The sequence below is a fragment of the Mytilus galloprovincialis genome, chromosome 14, assembly GCF_965363235.1.
Source record: "Mytilus galloprovincialis chromosome 14, xbMytGall1.hap1.1, whole genome shotgun sequence".
NCBI lineage: Eukaryota > Metazoa > Mollusca > Bivalvia > Mytilida > Mytilidae > Mytilus > Mytilus galloprovincialis.
In genome coordinates this window covers 66547290-66570063 of record NC_134851.1, presented here as the reverse complement: position 1 = coordinate 66570063, position 22774 = coordinate 66547290, and the positions used below count along the sequence as shown (strand labels likewise).

Genomic DNA, 22774 nt, shown 5'->3' with positions numbered 1-22774 from the left:
ATCAAAACTTTATGACACACAGAAATGTGATGATCTATTCTTTGGATGTATATGGTATGTTTATTAAATGTTAATATTTTTTTCGAAATCATAGAAAAATGTCTTTTTTCTACTTTTTATATATAATATTATTAACAAGGAAAGTATAAATATATGTCTCGAGTTTGTTATTGTTAAGTTATAATTAGAAAAAAATGTCTGTAAGTCACGTAAATCATTTATAAATTATCTAATTTGTGTTACTCAAGATTATTCAACGGCTTTCTTTGATACACGGTGAAAGTACTTTTCGTGGGGTAACAGTTTCGTGGTTTTCGTGGATGACTTTATCCACGAATTTATGTGTCCAACGAAATAAAACAACCATTGTCCAAATCAAGACATTGAAAAATCCCCTTCGTTAAATTTGACTACTGATGGATACGATGTAGAGAATATATTGAATAACGCCATTTCCGAGAATACATTAATAGCAGATACGGAACTACAACCGCATGCAGGCCTAGGTTTATACCAATTTGATCTTTAATAACCTAAACTGTTCTTTTGGTCTTTTACTTCTCATAAAAAATATTTTTTATCAATGCAAGTCAGATTTCCGGTATAGATTTGCTACTATGATAAAGTGTTCATTTTATATTCTCATAGTTCTCATACATATGGTAAACAATAATTTCATGCTGGGCTTGATTTTGATAAGAAGTATTTGACAATTCAAGATACGGTTATGGCATTTGTTTATGTTACTGTTTTCTTTAGGTGACAACATTATGGCCTAATTAACCACTCTGATGGTCTTTAATCTGTTGATCACTTTATCATGGGTTAATTAGTGTTGTCACTACAATTTACACGGGTCAATGTTTACTTTGCAATTTCTTTCAATCCAGACCATTTGTAACCTTCGTTTCTAAAGGCTTAAACTTATCAACATTTTTTTAGAAACTTAAATCTACGAAAATAAAGCCCACGAACATGTCAATATTGCTGCAACCACGAAAATTTGATACCCACGAATTAAAGTATTTTCATAGTAATGCTCGATTTCCTTAGTTTACAATATTTTTTTCAATTACTGATAATAAAATATTGGTCAACTACAAAAACAGTTATTTAATCTCAAATATGTTACAGCAAAACCCTGTTAACAATGAAATACGATCTATATATGAGAACGCACTAAATCATATCTTCACGTAGCTCCTATTTAAGGCTCGACATTGAATATCGAAATGCACATCTGATGCAGAATAATTGATATCATTAATATCATTATTACTGGATCGATGCCTATGGTAGTTATACAGAATGATATCAGCTCAGTAGTAAGTACTTCGGTTTTGGCATTCAAATTTTGATATTTTTTATTCAAATGTGCTGCTACAAAATATCAGAAACTATTTTAAATTAAAAAGGATCTCATGTCAACCATTCATAACCTGCAGGTTGAATCAACAATTAAAATGTAAGAATCAGGAAAAGAAAACAATAGAATATACAGATTAGCCACCTTCTCTGGTATTTAAAGATCGAAGATTACTGAAATATTTTCTTAGTCAGTTTAAACACCGATGCATCATTTTGTTCCGCACATTCGTTGTTTCGAACTTTCAGAATTTCAAATAAGACGTAATTTTAGTGCCTTTTCACCATTTCGTCTGTGACGTCACTTATTTCACTTTGTTTTCTGTAGTTAGTTTATACTTCAGTTTTATCATATATATCTTTTATATTCATTTGATCAAATTTACTATTTGCAATAGCATAAATTGTTGTAAATAATAAGGATGTTCTTATTCCAAGCAGAAAACCCTAGCCGTATTTGGCACAACCTTTTTGAACTTTTGATCCTCAGTACTGTACAACTTTGTACCTTTTTTATATCTGGGCGCCACTGTGTGGACGAGGCGCATTTCCTGCGTATTGAATTTTAAAACTGATGGCTTTTGTTAGTTATTATTCAAGTGTTTCTTTCCCTAATATGTTCTTCCATTTATTTGTATTGTAGTCCTGTAATGTTATGTTTTCATTTTAATGTTATATTTAATATTGCCATTAAAGTGCGAGGTCTGGCATGCCACGAAACCAGGTTCAACCCACCATTTTTTCTTTAAAAATCTCCTGTACCAAGTCAGGAATATGGCCATTGTTATATTAAAGTTCGTTTCTGTGTGTGTTACATTTTAACGTTGTGTTTCCGTTGTATCGTTTATTTTCTCTTGTATTTGAGTGTGAATTCACATTACTATAAGACGTGTCATGGTACTTTTCTATCCAAAATTCATGTATTTGGTTTTGATATTATATTTGTTATTTTCATTGGATTTTGTCTAAAGCTTAGTCCGTTTCTATGTGTGTTACATTTTTTATGTTGTGACGTTGTTCTCCTTTCATATTTTATGCGGTTCCCTTAGTTTTAGTTTGGTAACCCGATTTTGTTTTTTGTCCATAGATTTACGAGTTTTGAACAGCGGTATACTACTGTTGCCTTTATTTATGGATTGTTGCTTTTGGTGTAAGCAACGTGTGTGAAAAACAACTCATATGTATGCTTACTGGTAATGCTTCGTTTGCCCTTTCTAATATATTCAATGCGTTTGTAGATCTTTAGTAAATGTAAACATTGTAGCTTGTATAATTTTAAAGAGTTAAGAACACATGTAACACAACTGGTTCATATCAATTATCATGATTATATTCATTGCAAATTGTTATGGTTTTTGTAATGCTAATGCTACCAAGTCATTTTATAATTTATTTTTCCAAGCAGATCAACATGATAATTGTGTTACATTTGATAGATGTGTTTCTCCTGCTGGCGGAAGTGGGTATGTAAAAAACCAGTGTTATCAATAGAGTAAGATTATATAGAACATATACTCACTTAGGCATACAACGCTTTTTTTCTTCTGTGTTTTATTAATCAGACTAACCAGAATATGTGTATTATAAATTGTTTGTTTGTCAGTTTATGTTTTATCTACTAGTTTTAACGGTACTCTGGTGTATTTTGTCTCTCTTTACGAAGCACTAGTGTAAGACTTTTTTACATATTGAAACGATAAATCGAAACTTGTTTCACTTAAAATTTGCTGCTTAAAATGAATCGACCGAGGTGTGGACCATGTGGACGTAATTATGACTTCGTTAATTGCTATTGACTATATTGTGGTTTTTCTGTGATGTTTTGTTACATTTTTTTTTTGGTCTTAACATTATTTTATATAGTGATTGTCTTCGAAACAAAATGCCATATTATTTGGTAGTTTGGTGTTTTGTTTTCAAATTTAAGAAATTAAATAATAGATAAAAAAAATCAGTCAGGACTTAATACAGTTAGCACCTTTCAAATCAACTTTGATATGCATAAAATAATACAGCTATCGTAATTATATATTAGTCTTACAGAATGCCTTGTCGTTAGGTAGTTTGTTTTATTGCTGTAGATATAAATCTAGAAATTTCAGTTAGGACTAAATTCAGACAGTTACCGTTAATTTTTCTATAACTTCTTCAAATCGAATTAGATTTCCATAAAACTATCCAGTTATCTCAATCATTTACTGATATTTGAAAAGCTTAAGGAGGCTCGCAGGCATAAGATTTTCAGAAAAAAATGAAACATTTATTCTTCATTACAAATTGTATTAATTACCTTAAGTGGTTGTTACTTTATCATATGGCGCAAAAATCATTCCAAAAAATCAATTCGTGTTGACCGCCGCTGACTGTTAAAATGTAGATGTCAATGAAAAACCTCCAAATTATCTCCCTTTGGTGCAAAAATGCCATTTTTTGGCATTAAAATTGAAATATATTTTTTAACTCATCGGTGACCTATATTTTTTATTGTTGTTTTCTAATAAGCTGTACGTAAACTAAATAATTGTAAAATTTATACGATTTCTGTAATTTATTTCTTTTTTTATTTCAATATTACCGCTATTTCTCCTATTAGTTCAAGAGAAAAAAGGACATTAGCAAAAATGTATCCTTCTGTCGAAGGCAGATTGTGAGCGTAAATGAACGGTGACCTCATTTTTTTTTATTTCATTTTGCTATTAAGTATAAGACAAAGTTCATTTATAGAAAAATATATCGAATTAAAAATTCGATTTAAACCCGCGAGCCCCCCTTAACAACAATTTAAAGATGACTTTCTAAACTAAGTCAGAACTTAAAATTATAGCTATTTTACCTGATGACTAAATCATTTATTTTGACAGAAATACAGGAACTACTGAACAAGCCGGCATTCTGTAAGATGAAGTAATAATTAAGACAGATGTACAGTTTAATGAAAATCCATGTTGATCTGGAATAATGTTATAAATAATCAAAGTTGACTATCCAAATTTAATCATAACTAAACATTTCAGGTTTTTTACTTCTTAGTTAAATCTTTTAGTCTGACACCAACGAGCCAGACCACTAATTAACCTGGAATTGTGTAAGATCAATATAAACTTTTTATTTGTATTATGTATGTTCGTGGGTGTCAGGAAAAAACCTGTACTTCTGTGAGGTCTACGGTATATTTGAGATATAAGATGATGACCAGTCTAAACAAAATTTAAAGGTTAAGACTTGAGTTGAGAAAAGTCGGGACTGGTCGAAACCGATTGAGACTGGTCAAGACAATAACCAGACTATACAGAAATAATCAGACATGTTAAGTAAAGTCAATACCATGTCGACTACAGTTAAGTTCAGTTGAGTAATGTCGAGATTATGTCGTGTCTTGTAAAATGAAATCATATCTTTTCAGATTCTGAGCAGTCTATAATGAATCACATTTTTCAAAACATGTTATTACCAATGATAACATTTTAAGACTGTTATGGCTTTTAATTGTTCATAGTTTCAGAAATTTACCCTTGCTTATCGAGGAAACAGCTGATCTTATCTTGCTTTTCCTGATTATAAAATATATGTAAATAAAATAACGATTTTTTAAGTTATATGTGAGCGAGTTCTTACTTTATTACAGTGTCAGATCCTGATCTGGAATATAAAGGTGAACAATTAACAATAAACGAATCAACTGTATTGCAATTCTACTGTTCAACAATGAACGCATTTTTGGGATGCACAGTTGAATTTTTAAGGAATCGAAAAACTTACGATGACATAAGGTTTATAAATAACACTTGTCATCATAAAGACGGAATTTGTCAACCTTATCGGTGTCATTGTTCTAAAGATTGTACAACAATTAGTTGGAATTTCACAGCGATGTCAAATCACGTTAATTCTACCTTTGGATGCGGAGCAAGAATACAAGACAATGGGAACATTTATAAAGCGAACTCATCTTTGCAATGGACAGGTAGCGGTTAGTATTATATTTATATTTAAAGAAATAAGAAGGTGTGGTGTGAATAGCAATGAGGCAACTCTCCAAAATATACCACCAGTACATATGTATTATTCACTGGCACTGTTCGACGATGAATACAACAAATATCGCTATGATACACCCTAAAATAAGAAACGAGATACTAGTAACTAACAGTAGAATCTGTGTACAAATTATTGAACGAAAAAAAAATATGTTGCAGACAAACAAATTAAAATCAATTATGTCTAGACTCCTGACATGGGACATCCACATACATAATGTGGCGGGGTTAAATTTGACTGAAGTCACCAACCCTTCTGTTTACCTGACAAATTGATTTCACATCAAAAGAACGTATACCAAATCATTTGAACATGTTAGAACATGTAACAGATTAATGACAAATCAGATGATTAAAGAGCAGAGTTCAACATCACACAATCAACCACCTCGTTCATGTCGCCTAATTTTTAGCCAAACAACAAAAGATCTGCGTTTTCAAAAATTGGTATCATCCCTCAGCTGGACTTCAATTTATGCCTCTTTTTTCACATTCGTGCAGACAAAATAAAGCTATATTTATTATTGACTCTATGAGTAATTATTTTAATCTTGGAATTCTGGCTAAAACAATGTTTAGGAATAAAAACATGTGTAAGTGTAGAAAATTAATATACAACAAAGACATGTTTGATTAAGTTTGTACTCATTTTCAGATTTTATCGTCCTGCAGAAGAGTTTTATATTGCTAAATGTAGGAATAGCCACTACAGGTTTTCCAATTACAACAGTCGAATCAAACCAGTCATCTGCAGGTAGTCACGGAATACAGAATCATGAATGCATTTTTTTCACGCTATGTGATCTCTGATCTTAATTTTGAAATTATTTGATATCAATCCAAATATGCTTACGCAACCAAAGAATATGCAACGAAAGTAAATTGATATAAACGAGAGGAGAAATATTTTATGTTCAGAAAAAGATAATTATCATAGTTGTGTCCTACCTAACAAGATTCACCTACAACTTTGTCAAGAATAGTTAAAATTTCATGAATAATGTGCGTCCAAAACGCTTTTATGATGTAAGCACTATTACAAATTATCCAAACATTTGAAAGCCATTAATAAAAAAAAATATAAATGCGATCTATATAGCCAAAAAACCACCAGTATTATACCATAGCAATGAAACATTGATGAATTAAGCGCGTTTGCAGACTAAGACAAAATGACTTCTCTTGCATTGGAAAATATATCTTTCATGGGTAAATTGAATACATTTGAAATCCATAGCAGGATAATTGGTGGATTTTGGGTATTTCTAACGCAAAACTATAGTATGAATAGTTTAATGTCCTATTTTAAATTATGATTTAAATCAAATTTTGTTGAAACAATGATAACGAAAATACCAACTTTAATTTTGATGTACTTAATGCAATAGTTTTGATATTATGCAATCAACATTTTAAATTGTTGACGCTTTTTCCTACATGTATCAATATAAAATATACCTCAAACTCATGGCTACGTTCAAACTATCATTATCCATTATGTGTGCATGATATGCTCGGTGACATGAATATATATATATATCTAAATTGAAAGCTACGTTCAAACCTATGATTGCGTTGGATAAAAACCGCAATTTTTATACATGTGCATGTAAAACAAATTTCGTTGTAGAAGGGTATAAAAACAGCACAAACAACATTTTCCAAAAGACAAAAAAAGTGAAAAAGTATATATAAACATAACGCATTTGACTAACAGGTCGAACAACTGATGTTCTTTAACCCTGCTGACTGCCATTGGCGATTGCCAAATAAAATTAATCACACGATGTAACAAAATGGATCTTAATATAAATTTAATACTAAACAAAATTTTTTTTTACTTGTGACCACGATGTTATGCCACAAACATATGGTGTCAATATTTGTTTAGTACACCAGATCCGGCTTTCGACAATAAATGTCTCTTCAGTGATGTAAGGGATCGAAACGGTATTTAGAAGGCCATATTAAAAGTACCCTAATTTTTAGAAAAAGTACCCTCATTTTTAGATACGACTCTTGATTTTTAAGAGTCAATATAGGATGAACGGATCATATAAACCGGAGTGAAAATATGATACAAGCCCAAACAAAAAAAATATAAACGAGTCTTAATTGAAAACTACGTTCAAACCTATGATTGCTTTGGATAAAAACCGCAATTTTTATACGTGTGCATGTAAAACAAATTTCGTTGAAGAAGGGTCTAAAAACAGCACAAACAACATTTTCCAAAAGACCAAAAAAGTGAAAAAGTATATTTAAACAAAACGCATTTGACTAACAGGTCGAACAACTGATGTTCTTTAACCCTGCTGACTGCCATTGGCGATTGTCAAATAAAATTAATCACAAGATGTAACAAAATGGTTCTTAATATAAAATTAATACTAAACAGAAAAAAAATGCAACGATGTTATGCCACAAACATACGGTGTCAATATTTTTTTAGTACACCAGATCCGGATTTCGACAAATAATGTCTCTTCAGTGACGTTAGGGATCGAAACGGCATTTGGAAGGCCATATTAAAGTACCCCCATTTTTAGAAAAAAAAGTACCCTCATTTTAAAATACGACTCTTGAGTTTTAAGAGTCAATATAGGATGAAAATTTACAGATCTAACATTGTTGGGTTAATGTTTAGACGAGTTTTATATATTTATATATTCTACAGTAATTATTTGAAATTGATATCCTCTCTATGTATATTAGAACTTTGATACTTTTCTTCTTTTTCATTTATTGTAGCTGTTGTCATTGCTGTACTTACATCGTCGAACGTATTTATACTTACTACTTGTATTCTGATCGTGTGTTGTTTGCAGAAAAGACAACAAGGTATATTGGAATATAGTATTAGATGCACTTTCAATGCCAAACAAGACGCATGTTTAAAATACAAAAAAATAACAAGTCAGTTAATTTCGGTTGCACATATTGAACAATGCGCGAGATATACATACAAATAGATATACGAAGATTTGGTATGAGTGACAGTGATATCACTCTGTCATCTGAATCACAATTTGTAAAAGTAAACTTTCAAACGTAAATAAAACGATCATCAACTCGGAGTCTAAGCTAACAACGAGCAGCAAGGCACAACAGACCCCAAAATGACAAACTACTGGACACTCTCTAAAAATGAAATATGCATTATACAAAAATTAATTAAAAAAACTAAAACAAAACATTCAAAAGCATTTGAACTGAAACAATCAAGCACAGACTTAAAATGACGGAACGAATGGAAACAACCGTCATATTAAGCAATGTCAATCATCTATATAAACTGAAAACATAAAAAAAAACCTAAAAACGTACTCCAACAATTCTTTTATAAACAGCATGAGACCAAAATTGACGAAAATACCTCCAATTGCACCATAGTAACTAAAGTATGTATGCTGGTACATTTTGTTTAATTCTGTGTTCTTTAATAAACAAACAACGACTTACGTTGCAAAATACCATCTTCCATTGCATGCAGTACTCATAAAATTTAATGTATTGCGTTGTAACTGCAGATTTCTTTACTTTCTAATTTCTTTATTTTGTAATACTATTTTCAGTTTACATACAGAACAGAATTGGGTTGTTATATTCCCTTCTGTATATTATCAATATCATCTTTCAACATGTTTTATGTTAAAAGGGTAAAACAAAAATATGAAAAAAATCGATCTCTTTTAAAATTGTGTTACTTTCCAAATGGTTAATAATTTAATGCAAAAAGCAAACATTTCCAAAATTAAAGGCAACTTACATATCGACATTCAATAATTTTAGCTAGTTTCAAATAGTTGTTCTTGTGTAGTTGGTGCTTTATTGCAATTAGAGCATATGTTCTAGTCAAACATTTAACATTATAGAAATAACACATAGCTGAGAGACTTCATAAGCAGATGTACTATATTGAATGTTTTGTAATTATTTTCATTTAACTTTTCAATTCAAAGTAATAAACACTGACGTCCTGTTCATACAAATCAACTGTATTGAAGAAAACTAATACCAACGTACACGTGATGGGTATTGGGCAGTTGACATATGATAGTGGAAATTTCTTCCTAGTATAAACCAATAAGAATGTAGCGTTTCGTCGTGAGGTATAATTAGTAGAAGTAGTCTACTGAGAAATCACCTCAATTAATTTGACTGCCAAAATATCCATAGTAACTTTACGAAGAATTTCTTTTAGTACATGTATGATAAAATGTTGAACAAATAACCTGCACTTTTATTATCAAAATTACATAATCGAAAAATGTGTCACAAGGCAATTTAACAAATATCCCTTTAGCAATGTGATAAAGAAATACAATGTGTTAGTCTAACGACAGATAATATTTTACCTGACATTTGTGGACAGGCATGTTAGTGTACCACAGACATATCATCTTCATTTTTTACAGGTTTAGGTAAGTAAATACTTGGCAAAGTAATACAAGTCAAATGTATTGACAAACACAACATTGGTCTCAGACAGAAGTTCAATAACAAATCATGTATACACAACCAGTCTAATATTGGTCTACAAATGATCATGAAAAAGGGGAAAAAATACTGTTCTGTAGAAAAAGTCAAAGCAGCTCATGCTTTATAAAACAAAACAATTATCTATATCAAGAGTTAATCAATATTTCAGAGTCAGCACAAAAGGAACAGGACAAAGATAAGAAACAAGTGGGGAGAAATGAATATGAATGTAAGTTATCAGATTATAATGTTAATCAGTATTTTGATGTTCATTGATGTTTTTCGTTTATTTTATTTCTTAAAAAAATCTATGATCTTCAATTTCTAAACCGTATTGCTACATATCCAATGTAAGAAATAACTGCACAGGAATTGTATTTATTTGAATAGTCTTATAATTTCTTCTGTAATCAGTGCTAGTAAGGGATAAGGATTTCTCTAATGTTTGTGCTATTTTCACATTTCTTAATCGGTATGAGAAAAATATTTCTTCTAACTAGTGAAATATCTGTTCTCGGTGGATGATTAGTCGAAATTTGATTGTGACATTAAAATGTTTTGTTTTCTTCTGAATTCTATTATTGTTACGCCATGAAAAAGGCGAACATGCCTTATGACGTCGCATATAAAGAATGCATGTTTCTGAAAATCTTTCAAAATGAAGGATTAAAATCATCAGAGAAACAGATTCTGACACTATAATCTCGTGTATTATGATACTTCTCCACTCTCGACAGTTAAATTTTAATTATTTAAAAAGCTCGGCCAGCCTCGCGCTTTAAATAATAAAATGTAACTGTCTCGAGTGGAGAAATGTCGTTATACACTTGTTGCAGTGATGGAATCTATATGTACACCTCTGAGAAGCCAAAAATGTCTCGAATTGAACTTATTTTCCTAACATGATTTTGGTTTATATGACTGTAAAAAAAATACTGGTGAAGAAAAATCATATTATTGTGGCCTTTTTTTGTGATTATGCCCTTTAAAAATACAAAGGTTTGATGATTTTCCATTTTGTATCAAGGTTTATCCATTTTTTGGCTATTATCGTAAAAAAAAATCCCAGTTTCATAATTAATTTGTTTTTCTTACTTTCAATAAAAATGAAGTGGACAAATGTGTAAACTTTTATGATTTATTTCTGTTTTAAGAACAAAATGCATATTGTTTGACTTTTTTGTTATAAATGATTGAAATACAAAACTCAGAAATTTGAAAAGAAAATTTGATAAGGGATGTACATGTTTCTTGTACACTCATTTCTTGATTCCCTTATTCATTTTCTCAAATTTTGATTTATTGGTCATGAATTTTAAAAATGTAGTACTCAATAACTCATCATTTTAAATACACAATTTTCCATAGAGTAAAGTTTGATAATAACATTTCGTAAATTCATTGATAGTTTCCACTGTATCACAAGGTTTGGAAATAATTCCAGAACGAGATTTTAGCAAGACTGAAACGTCAGAAGAATTCATTCTGAAGTCTTATTTTTCATGGGTAACACATATGTACCAAATACATGTTTCTCATAAAAAAAACCTTCTTCTTACAAAATGTAAGGATGTCATGGGCCGTTCCATTATCAGATTCAAAGGCAATGCAGTAATGGTTTTGGTTTTACATGTACATTCCAATGCATGTGCATGTACATCATTGTATCAAGGAAATTATTTGTTCATCATATCTTAAAATACTTTCGAATACTTTCAAAATAAAATGGAGAACAAAAGAAAAACGAAAACTCATTCTAGATTTCATAGGGATATCTTTTGTTAAACGAGTAAGATATTCGATTATTAAACACTACCTGCATTGTCATTTAATATGTGACTCTGTAAATCAATGACAACTAGAAAACACCCGCGAAATCGCGGGTATTAGAGCTTGTGAGATTTTGTGTCTGGAGAATTTCAGTAAAAAATTTCATATCTGGAGAATTTCAAAAAAGGCATTATCATTTAATATGTGACTCTGTAAATCAATGACAACTAGAACACACCCACAAAATCGCGGGCATTAGAGTTTGTGAAATTTTGTGTCTGGAGAATTTCAGTCAAAAATTTCCTATCTGGAGAATTTCAAAAAAGGTATAAAAATGCAAAGGTACTTGGAAACAGTTTAAGTTCTCTCCCTTGTTTCCAAAGTCCGTTATTTTTTCTGTTGTTGTAAAACAAATTATGTCTGGAGAATTTAAGAAATGATATCAAACTTCATATAGGTACATCAGTGAAGACAGGACAATACTTCTTCATTGTTCTTAGCCCTTTCTTTTTTCAAAGTCCGTTATTATTTAGTTTTCTGTTATATTCCTTTATTTTTGCGTTTCTGTATACTTTGAACATAAGTATCTCTATCATAAATATTAAAGTGTATTTAATTTTCTATTAACTATTGCTTCTAATAAATTTCTTCTCCATGGTGATCACTGTATGGGACCAAAATTGAAAAAAAAAATACCTCCAATTGCACCGTAGTCACTAAAGTATGTATGCTGGTACATTTATTTAATTTAAAACAAACAACGAATTGCGTTTCAAAATACCATCTTCCATTTCATGATGGTATGATAGTAGTACATTGATCATAGCATACATGGAGATGATGCAGATAAACGTGAAAATAATTGTCTTGTCCCCGTCCGAGTACTTATGAAAATTGTGTTTAAGTTAAAACCGAGATATAATAGTACTAGTTTTTACGATCTAAAAACCACGATATGGACAACGCTCTGATTGACTTATTTATTTATCTTTTTTTATCTATCATTCGATTGATATCAATGTTAAAACCGGTAGTCATGTCTGACTTAAAAGTCGGTTTGATGACGGAACCTCACTGTTTTATTGCATATCGGAGAGTCTCTATATATTATAATATTATATTAATCAAGGTTTAGGCCTACATGCAGATAAACGCAAAATAATTGTCCTTTCCCCGTCCGAGAACTTATGAAAATTATGTGTAAATTAAAACGAAGTATAATAGTAGTGGTTCTTGTGGTATAAAAACCCCGATATGGACAACGGTCTGATTGGCTTGTTCATTTTTCATTTTTGTTATCTATCATACGATTGGTTCTCAATGTTCCGGAAGTCTGTGTGACATGAAAGTCGGTTTGATGACGGTACAATATTCGGACGCCTAAATTTTCGTTTTTCTCCAAAAATAACCCAAACTGATTAGTCATAAAAATGGATGACAAATACGACTATGCATGGTACTTATAGGACACAGAGGCAGAATGATTAATTTTTTGTGGGAGGAAGAGAAGCGACACACAAAATGAGAACTTCTCGTTTAATAGTATAGATATGTTTGCAAACTTTCTGACGCAAATAGTTTTAGAAATTGAGGTTTATAAAATGTTATCATAAGCAGTAAAAAGTAACTATGGATGATTATGCATTAACACGAACATTATTATCTGATACATCACGTAATGTCTAGAGTAAAATATATTTTAAATCTTACACGAAATACTATAGTATGTACAATTATTATTTTTTTTCTATATAACGGCATATAATTGTACGTTGTATGATGTATTTTATTCAAGCTAACACGAATAGTATTATTTCCCTTAAAGGAAATGATTAATGTAATTTTACATGTTTAAGAGTTATATTCACAATGATATACGGTAGTCAATGTCATATTATGAATGACGGAGACATGGTGTAACTTTCAAAAAAGTTTCTTTGATTGAATCAAAAACCCGTTTTGTTGTATATTCTCAAAATAATTATGCCTGAAGGTGAACATTATCGAGCTTAAATAAAGTGTACCCGACGGAATCAGACTTTCTTAAATGGTTCCATGCGAGAAAACCATTTCACATAGAAACAAAATGGTGACTTATACGCAAAATAATATATACTTTAATTTTATATAGTTTTTTTTTATCCAATTGTGAACAATCCTAAATCTACACAATCTATCTATCTATTAATCTATTCACTAAAATACTTCCTACATAATTATTTCGACTTAAACGTGTTGCTAGCCAATAAAGCAAGTTCAACTCACCATTTGTTGTCTTAAACTAATCGGTACAAAGTCAGAAATGTGGGAGATGTAATCAAATACTTCGTAAAGGTGTATATCGTTGGTTTCCTCGGCTGTAGTTTGTAATCCAAATCTGTTTTCTCTCAATTGATGTTTTACTTTTAAACACCGGTATGGTATACAACTGTTGCCTTTATTGGATGTCATTTGTTTTCTTCTTAACATCCGAAACACATACACGCTTGTGAACATTTAGAATTCTTGTTGGAAAGGCTTGTGTTCTTGCATCGACCATATGACCAGAAGGACAACAAATGATATACGCATAGGTATCCTGCATCCTATATCCTTCTTCTATTTGATGCGAATTGATACATTTTCAATCATTGTTTACGTTGCATTTTATGTTGCTGTTCCTGGTTAAATATTAGCAATGTTATTAAAAAGCATAATTGATAAAAAAAAGAAAAAACAAAAAAAAAAACCGGTACATGTGGAAGAGTTAACTATATATTGTCGGTTAAAACATAGTTTGTGCATTGTAGAAAAATGAAATAGTAATTTGTACTTGTTACAATATAAAGGAAAGCTTGGCATGTGTATCGCCGTATGTCGCATTTAAATTAAATCTAGTACAAATAAATGTAACTTATTCCGACAATGAACGCATTTTATAGGATTTGTCAAAATGTCTTGCCAAGACCTTCAAAATGATTTTAGGTTAGCAAAGTTAGGTAGGCCATCGATACAGTAGTTTATTTTCAAAACAAATTATTGGTGCATTCATGAGTTAAGCACCAAGATAACGTGTTTTTTTTTCAAATTTAAGTATTGAATCATTTTTATTGTGTGATCTTGATTGTGAATTGTATTTGTTATGTTTTGAACACATTCTTAAAAGTATGTCATATAAAAACACCAATTTAACTGGACTGTAATTGCAGTGCATGAGTTACAAGTAAAGGACTCTGAAGATTACACGACGTGTGAGGTCAAGTCGAAACAGGTTTGCACAGGTATGGTACAAAAGCATTGTTCATATGCATTACGGTTTGAATTAAGAAAAACAAGAAAGAATAGTATCTTCTCATTGGTACTCGTCCTCCTTTGTTCTAAATCATACCGAAATGTTTGCGACATTAGTCTAAACCATATGCTATACTGTGGATTCAATATCAATCTTCTAGTATCCTGCTTTTTTAGTTCACCTAGCCCAGAGGGCCAAGTGAGCTTTTCTCATCACTTGGCGTCCGTTGTCCGTCGTCGTCTTTCCATTTGCTCCTCTGAAACTACTTGGCCAAATTTAAACAAACTTAGCCACAATCATCATTTGGGTATCTAGTTTCAAAATTGTGTCCGGTGACCCGCCAAACCAACCAAGATGGCCGCCATGTCTAAAAATAGAACATAGGGGTAATATGTATATTTTGGTTTATAACTCTGAAACCAAAGTATTTAAAGCAAATCTGACTTGTTGTAAAATCGTTTATTAAGTCAAAATCTATCTGCCCTGAAATTTTCAGTTGAATTGGGCAATGGGTTGTTGGGTTGCTGCCCTGCATTGGTAGTTTTAAGGAAATTTTGTCCGTTTTGGGTTATTTTCTTGAAAACTTTTATAGATAAAGATAAACTGTAAAGAGCAATAATGTTCAGCAAAGTAAGATCTACAAATAAATCAACATAATTAAGGAGTTATTGCTCTTAATAGTCATTTCTTACCAATTATTCGTAAATTTTTGTACTCTTTTACTAATATCTTCTCCTCTGAAACTACTAATCCAAATTTATCCAAAAAGGTGTGCGTTGACCCGGTATACCAACCAAGATGGTCGCCTTGGCTAAAAATAGAACATAGGGGTAAAATGTAGATTTTGGGTTATAACTCTGAAACCAAAGCATTTAAGCAAATCTTACAAGGAGTTAACTTGTTTATCTAGTAAATATATAGCAATGGCCATATTACTGACTTTGTACAGGACATTTTTAAAGAAAAAAATGATGGGTTGAACCTGGTTTTATGGCATGCCAAACCTCGCACTTTAATGGCAATGTTAAATATAATATTAAAATGACAACATAATATTACAGGACTACAATACAAATAAATAGGAGAACGTATTAGGCAAAGAAACACATGAATAATAGATAACAAAAGGCATCAGGTATAAATTCAAAACGCCAAAAACGCGCCTCGTCCACACAAGACTTACCAGTGACGCCCAGATATAAAAGTTCGAAAGTAAAAAAAAATCCAAAATTGTACAGCACTTAGGATCAAAAGTTGAAAAAGGTTGTGCCAAATACGGCTAGAGTTTTCTTCTTGTAATAAGAACATCCTTATTATTTAGAACAATTTATTCTATTGCAAACAGTAAACACGCGATTTTGTGGTGGAATCCGTCACTCTAAAACAATATGTCAGCAAACTTATTCCTTCTTTTTAAATGATCTGCAATAAAAGATGTGTAATTTTTATGCGACGTCATCAGGCATTTTTTTATGACGACACAATAACAAATTCTGAGGAAAGCAAGAAACCTTGATGGCATAAACATGATAAACGAATTTAGACCAGTGCATAACTGAGATCAAACAAATCACACTTTGATTAAATTAAGATAATCAACAGGTCAGGGAAAGGATAAAACAGGTAGGAATTACAGAAATATATAAATGTATGTATATCTGTGTGTTTTCAGTGCACGAAGTGAGAAAATCTTACGAAAACTGTAATATTGTGGAAACATCAAACCAATATGTATCAGGTATGGTTTGCATTTACATGTCTAAAATAAAGAAGTAAACCTTAACATTTAGTATTTAAAGATGTATTATGATTGTCAATGCGAAAATTCCAAAGAAAAAAACTAGTGACCGGATTTATGAAGAGAACTTCAATATATTGAATGAAATCGTTTATCAGAAAAACAGGAGATTACACAACTTTTCTGGACAAAAAAGGCTGTTCGAAAGAGAATCGGTGTCCACATTCGGCTTACAATAAACCCCTTCTTCACTTTTCTATAAATTATACCAAAAGCCAATGCATGATCATAACGACAAACCGGTGGGTCCCGAACGATCATTGACACATTATGTAAAACGAATCGAATTACGAACCTTGTAAATAAACTCATCATATATACCAGGACTAAATTTTGTATATACACCAGACGCGCGTTTCGTCTACAAAAGACTCATCGGTGACGCTCGAATCCAAAAAAGTTTAAAAGGCAAAATAAAGTACGAAACCATGGATTAGAGAAATCTTTTTGTATTCATACTGCGGATGCAGTTAAAAGAATTATTAACAGATTAGTCATCGGATATAGAAATACTTTATCAACTAGCATTGCATCACATAGGGATTATATTCAAAGAATTACACATTAGTTAGTATTAGCTGAAATTAATCAGCTCACCAAATCGATGTATATTTACTTCAAAACCTTATTCCGATATACAAGTAAGATCTCTTTTGTTTTGTCTTCATGTCAACCGCGACAAACACACATATATACATGTTTATACCTGGCCTTGGCCGGGATAAAAGTCAATTTGATAGTTCGAAACGCTTAGGTTAAAATTCGAATTACACGTCCAGGCCATGTTTAAATCTAGAACAAATATATTGCTTCAGGAATTATTATTATCACTAGAAAATAAGACAAAAGCTATCCCAAAACTTCATTTTAATGCAATACTATCAGAATTTTCAAGGGTTAACGTAACGGAAAAACCTGCAGATTTGGGGTGTTCAATAGTATGACGTCATGTTGAAAAAGTCTTTAATGCCTAAAATAAAGGCAACAATAGTATACCGCTGTTCGAAACTCATACATCTATGGACAAAAACAAAATCGGGGTAACAAACTAAAACTGAAGGAAACGCATTAAATATTAGAGGAGAACAACGACACAACATTAAAATGTAGCACACACAGCAACAAAACAATAATGGACTTCGTGGATCAATTTTTTTTATTTTTGTTTTGTACATTTAACCGAGCTTTAATGCATTTGTTTCTTTTTTTATTATGCCCTACAATGGGATTAAAGATTCCGTAGTTTGTATTTGAATTTCAATTTTTAACACATCGAATTCGGCATAGTGGTATCATAAAGCTTGCAATATATGTGGATTTACGTGGGAGGTAAATACTATCAGCCTTATCATCATCAATCCGATATGCTAACGTTTATGTTTGATTATACATGTAATCGATAAGCCAATTTGTTATCTGTTAGTCGTGTGTCAGTCTAGTTTGACATCCTTTTTTCGCTTAGTACATAACAGTGTGGTATAATTCTCGTTATGCATGTATCTAATCTTACACACTAACACAGATGAACATATTAATTGATGTTACTATTCACCACCCACGTGCATTCAAATGTATTGTAATCTTTGAGCAAACACTATTTTGAACTTTGGTTATCAATTTAGAACTGTAAAGAAAACTGCAGAACCGTTATTCCTAGTATAATAAATTACAAACACACTTATTGCATAAGCAATTTGTAAACATCTTAAAACAAAATAAGGTAAAATTCCGCAAAATTTGAAGAGCAGTCTTGACGCATTAAATTCATGACAAAAGAAGGCGTCAAGTGAATGAAAACTATCAAACTGAAGATAATGTTGTTACGCTTAAGCTCTGAATTTGAATAATATCGCATTTATTTAGTTTTCAGGTAGGTATTTTTCATTCTAAATGTGTATTCCCACATTCAAGAATTTCCAAGAGTGAACATGGTGGATTTCATCTTAGTAAAGACATATCAATAGATATAGGTAGAGGTGGTATGAGTGCCAATGAAACAACTCTCAATCCAAGTAACAATTTATAAAAGTAAACCATTCTGGTCAAGGTACACGGAGACTTGGCTCATACCGAACAGCAAGCTATAGAGGTCCCCAACTATAACCAGTGTTAAATCGTTCAAACAGAACAACAAACGGTCTAATCTATAAAAAACAAGAAACGAGAAACACTACATAAACAGACGACAACCACTGCACATCAGACATGATAAATGCTTCAAAATTTTTCATCAAATTTCGCGAAATTTTACTCAATTTTGGATTTGACAGTAAACAGTAGTCATAAAAATAAAACTCATTCAAGCTTTAGTTTTATTAGTTATTCATAGCTTTAATCTTGCAGGTTAAATAAAACAGCCCTTTCGACGAGAATCTTTTCTTCACTTTAACTTTTTTAATGACCATATTTATTCTATTTGAAAAAAATCACAATATTTTTTTGTAAGTCGCAGAAGTATTATCATTTTCACAATTCTTTGGCAATGTTATAAATTCAAACAAATATTTGGCTTGCATGGATTATTTCTCAATACTGTTATTGGATATGTTAATTATTACTTAATTATATCTCATAGATATATACTTCATTTATATTCAGAGGACAATATCAGAAATCCTTACGAAAACTGGAATCCCATAAAAGCATCAAATCAACCTTTAACAGGTCAGTTAGAATTTACAATGTACTTAATAACCATTTCCATTCTCTATTTTATTACAATACTACATGTATAAAGACTTCATGTCTTCAAAACAGCAAAACAAATATGGTTAACGTTGTGAAGATATAAACTTACACACGTGTTATTATCGATATCATTTTAGACTTTATCCGACATGGTCAATTCTTGTTTGTTATCATGGTTAACTGTTTTCTAAATTGTTTGTCGTTATTAGAAAATAAGGTATACAAGGTCTACAATGACTTTTTTTAATATTTACTAGTAGTAGACTAGAAGGGTCAATGTTTATTCAAGATGATGTATATTTGTTTACAAAATGAGTTGATTTGTATCATGTGGTGGTGATTGAGAACAGTATTTGGTTTGTCATGAATACATTGATAAAAGGTATGTCATATTATAATATACATTCAACCGTACGTTTATTGCAGAGCCTGTAATACAATCAAAGGATTCTGAATATTACATAATTCGCCGGGATGAGTCAAAACAGATTCACCCAGGTATAGTACACAATCATTGATCAAATGCATTGAAATTTGAATTTAAACTTAAAACAATTTTAATTATGTAATGCAAGTATGTAAAAACATAAATCAGAAAACACAAAACCAATATTTATACAAGTCTCTGCTGATTTTTACTCTATCGTTCTTCATGTTTCTGAATCATAAGTAAAATTACTCTAAACCATACTGTGAATTTAATATTGATCTCTAAACCTCTTTTTTGTATTTTATGAGTAAAGACAAACCAAAAAGTAAAACAAAAAGTCGTCGTTGCTTCTCTCACAGTTGATGTTTACAAAACTTAGTCTCTTCTACAAGCTTCCATACTTTTATCTTCCGGAAAATTATGGGTATGAAAATATGAAAACTTCTTATATTCTTTGTTGACATATTTGTTTGGTTTTGAAGTGATTACGATCATAAGACAACGTTGATTATGATCTTAAGGATGTTCGCTACTCTGTTAAAAAATAACAAGCTTTTTAAAAGACTATTATGAATTGATAGTATATTAATAAAGAAACTCAAAAAGTAGAAAAAAATGGAGGGTCCGTGTGCTAATTTTCGAGATATAAGCCATTTAAAAATTTGGCGGGAAATAATTCTCTCTAGATTTTTCATATATTTAACATTGGCACCTTATTTGTTTCAAAAACTACGAAAAAATAACAAAAATTTTCTAAAATTTTGAAATATGGCTTTTTAAACTTTATGTAATAAAATTATGAAACGAAAAGTAGGGGTTAGTGGGCAAAATTTTTTAATGACAATACATGGATAAAACCAGAGGATTCCGAAAATCTGGCAAAAAATAAAAAAAATGGAGGAGCAAACATCCTTAATCACTTCAAAACCTGTTATCTTATTTTTGACATTTTATCACGTGTTTTAGCTCCATTGACTGTTTGCTTGTCATAGACCAGTATAGGATATTCATCAACGACGTGTCCAGTTTTGACCCGATTAAGAAAAGTTAACACTATATATGTATTTACAAATTATATGGTTGGACAAAATTGTTTATTTTATTGTAAAAATGAGTTTAAAAACGTTATAATTGTCAGATTTCGGAAATTGTGGGTATAAAACTATGACGGCGGAAATCGCAAAACATTATTGTTGTCAAATCGTACAGGTTTGTCTAACAGGCTATTCGGATATTCATTCGACCGATTCATCTGTTAACCGCTAGTTTAAGTTGATGTTTGGAGTTGAAGTTTTGTCTTTCACATAGTAAGCTTGTCTTTGAGGAGTCCTGGTTAAGTTTGACTTAATAAAATATCCAGTTAACCATAGACAACAGTACACAATATACATATTTTTTAATCATTTTAAAACGTTTTCATAGATTTTTCTTCCCTTTGTGTTTGTCATGATTCTTAACACAGAATGATTTACCATAACTAGCAGATTTGCTAAAATACTACTTGTAAATCAAAGAAGCAGTACACATGCATGTGTAAATGAAGAATACTTTTAAAAGCTTGTATTATGGTTCTATTCAAGGAAGGAGAAATAGTTTATTTTTATTATTCTGTATATATTATTCCCACAGTTTGAAATGTTTAAACAGAATAGTACAATAGCCGACACCTTAACACATTGATAATGAAATTGAGAAATGGAAATGGGGAATGTGTCAAGGAGACAACAACCCGATCAAAAAGCAAAGCACACCAGAAAGGAACTTTATTATAACTTTTAATTATTCTGTTCTTCCGATATTATTTTCTTTTGTTTATTCGTTTGGTGACACTGTTTGGTAATTAGAAAATCCATAATAATTTGAACCGCAAATATTCTTATCAAATAGACTTTCGTTATTCAAATTTAAATATACATTGAAATAATATTGGTAAGTCCTATTATATCGTCTATTTTGGCAATATCAATAAATTGTGTGCAAACACTGGAGATATTTAGATTGCGATAAATCATGATTAAACGAACATTTTTTACATAAGAATAGGCCTGTGCTAAGTCAGATAAATTGAAATTATTTTCAATTCGTGTGATGAGTCAAAGTACCATTTAAAAAAAGTCTATGTTTGGTATGAATTTACTTTTTATGGTTTATCTACGTCCTAATAATAATTTTACAATATTTACATTGCAGGAAACCGTGTTTCAGATTTGTCGGAACAAAGTCGGACATCTTCCAACATATCAGTGATATCTAGTAATCTACTCATCGGCAAAACGAACACATGACAGTCCCATAAGCTGCATCAGAATCTTGAGTAGGAGAATGAACCTACATTATATGGCAAGAACTGTTCATCAATTGCATATCTAATGTCCGATTAACTAATCAAGACTTATTGAATAACGTATTCTAAATTCTTCACAGTGGTGTAATAGATTTTAAAAAAAATAAGTAAGCTAATACTGTCATTTGTTAAACTGTTTTATATTTGCATCATAATGTTATTATAGAAAAATTGATACCAGCTGCTCAATATTCAAATGATAATTACATGAAAATGTTAAGCAAAGGATAGCATATAGGCTGGATCATATTGTTTTTGCAATGGAGGAAAACGAAATTAAGGCGTTTTTGTTTTTTGAGCAATCTATCTATTTTAAATATTAATCATGTTAATTGTGCGTTTCTCGTTTATTTTAATCACAATTTAAGACAATAATTTCCAAAATGTGCACCAGTATGTACAGTTGCGATAGTTAATTTCCACCAGACGATTAATTATTCAAGAATTTGGCTATTTTGCTAAGCTTAAATATGAAGACTACCACATTAACATTGACGGCAATGAGACAGATATTCGTTTCATTTCTATTGGTTAGAAGTTAACTTTTAACATGAAATTTTAATTTTTAATTACTTAATAAAAAAATATC

General features: G+C 30.8%; 1 protein-coding gene across 2 annotated transcripts; it reads left to right on the top strand.

Moving 5' to 3' along the window:
* Window positions 1-3: 3 nt before the first annotated feature.
* On the top strand, window positions 4-22774 carry LOC143059178 (uncharacterized). Of its 2 annotated transcripts, XM_076232669.1 has the most exons (11): window positions 4-54; window positions 2771-2828; window positions 4991-5335; window positions 6058-6156; window positions 8154-8243; window positions 10054-10113; window positions 14843-14914; window positions 16598-16663; window positions 19322-19387; window positions 19838-19909; window positions 22032-22774. In XM_076232669.1, exons 1-11 carry the CDS (start codon window positions 46-48, stop codon window positions 22124-22126), a joined length of 1032 nt encoding a protein of 343 aa, XP_076088784.1. In that variant the 5' UTR covers window positions 4-45; the 3' UTR covers window positions 22127-22774. The 2 variants fall into 2 exon arrangements, with proteins under 2 accessions (XP_076088784.1, XP_076088783.1); XM_076232668.1 differs by lacking the exons at window positions 16598-16663; window positions 19322-19387; window positions 19838-19909; window positions 22032-22774 and having other exon boundaries at window positions 14843-15580.

What these genes read in the sequence shown, in the direction of transcription:
- LOC143059178 (XM_076232668.1), top strand. An exon ending in TTTGCAATGGACAGGTAGCG is followed by an intron (nt 5,336 to 6,057) that starts GTTAGTATTATA and finishes ACTCATTTTCAG; the next exon opens with ATTTTATCGTCCTGCAGAAG. An exon ending in TTTGCAGAAAAGACAACAAG is followed by an intron (nt 8,244 to 10,053) that starts GTATATTGGAAT and finishes TCAATATTTCAG; the next exon opens with AGTCAGCACAAAAGGAACAG.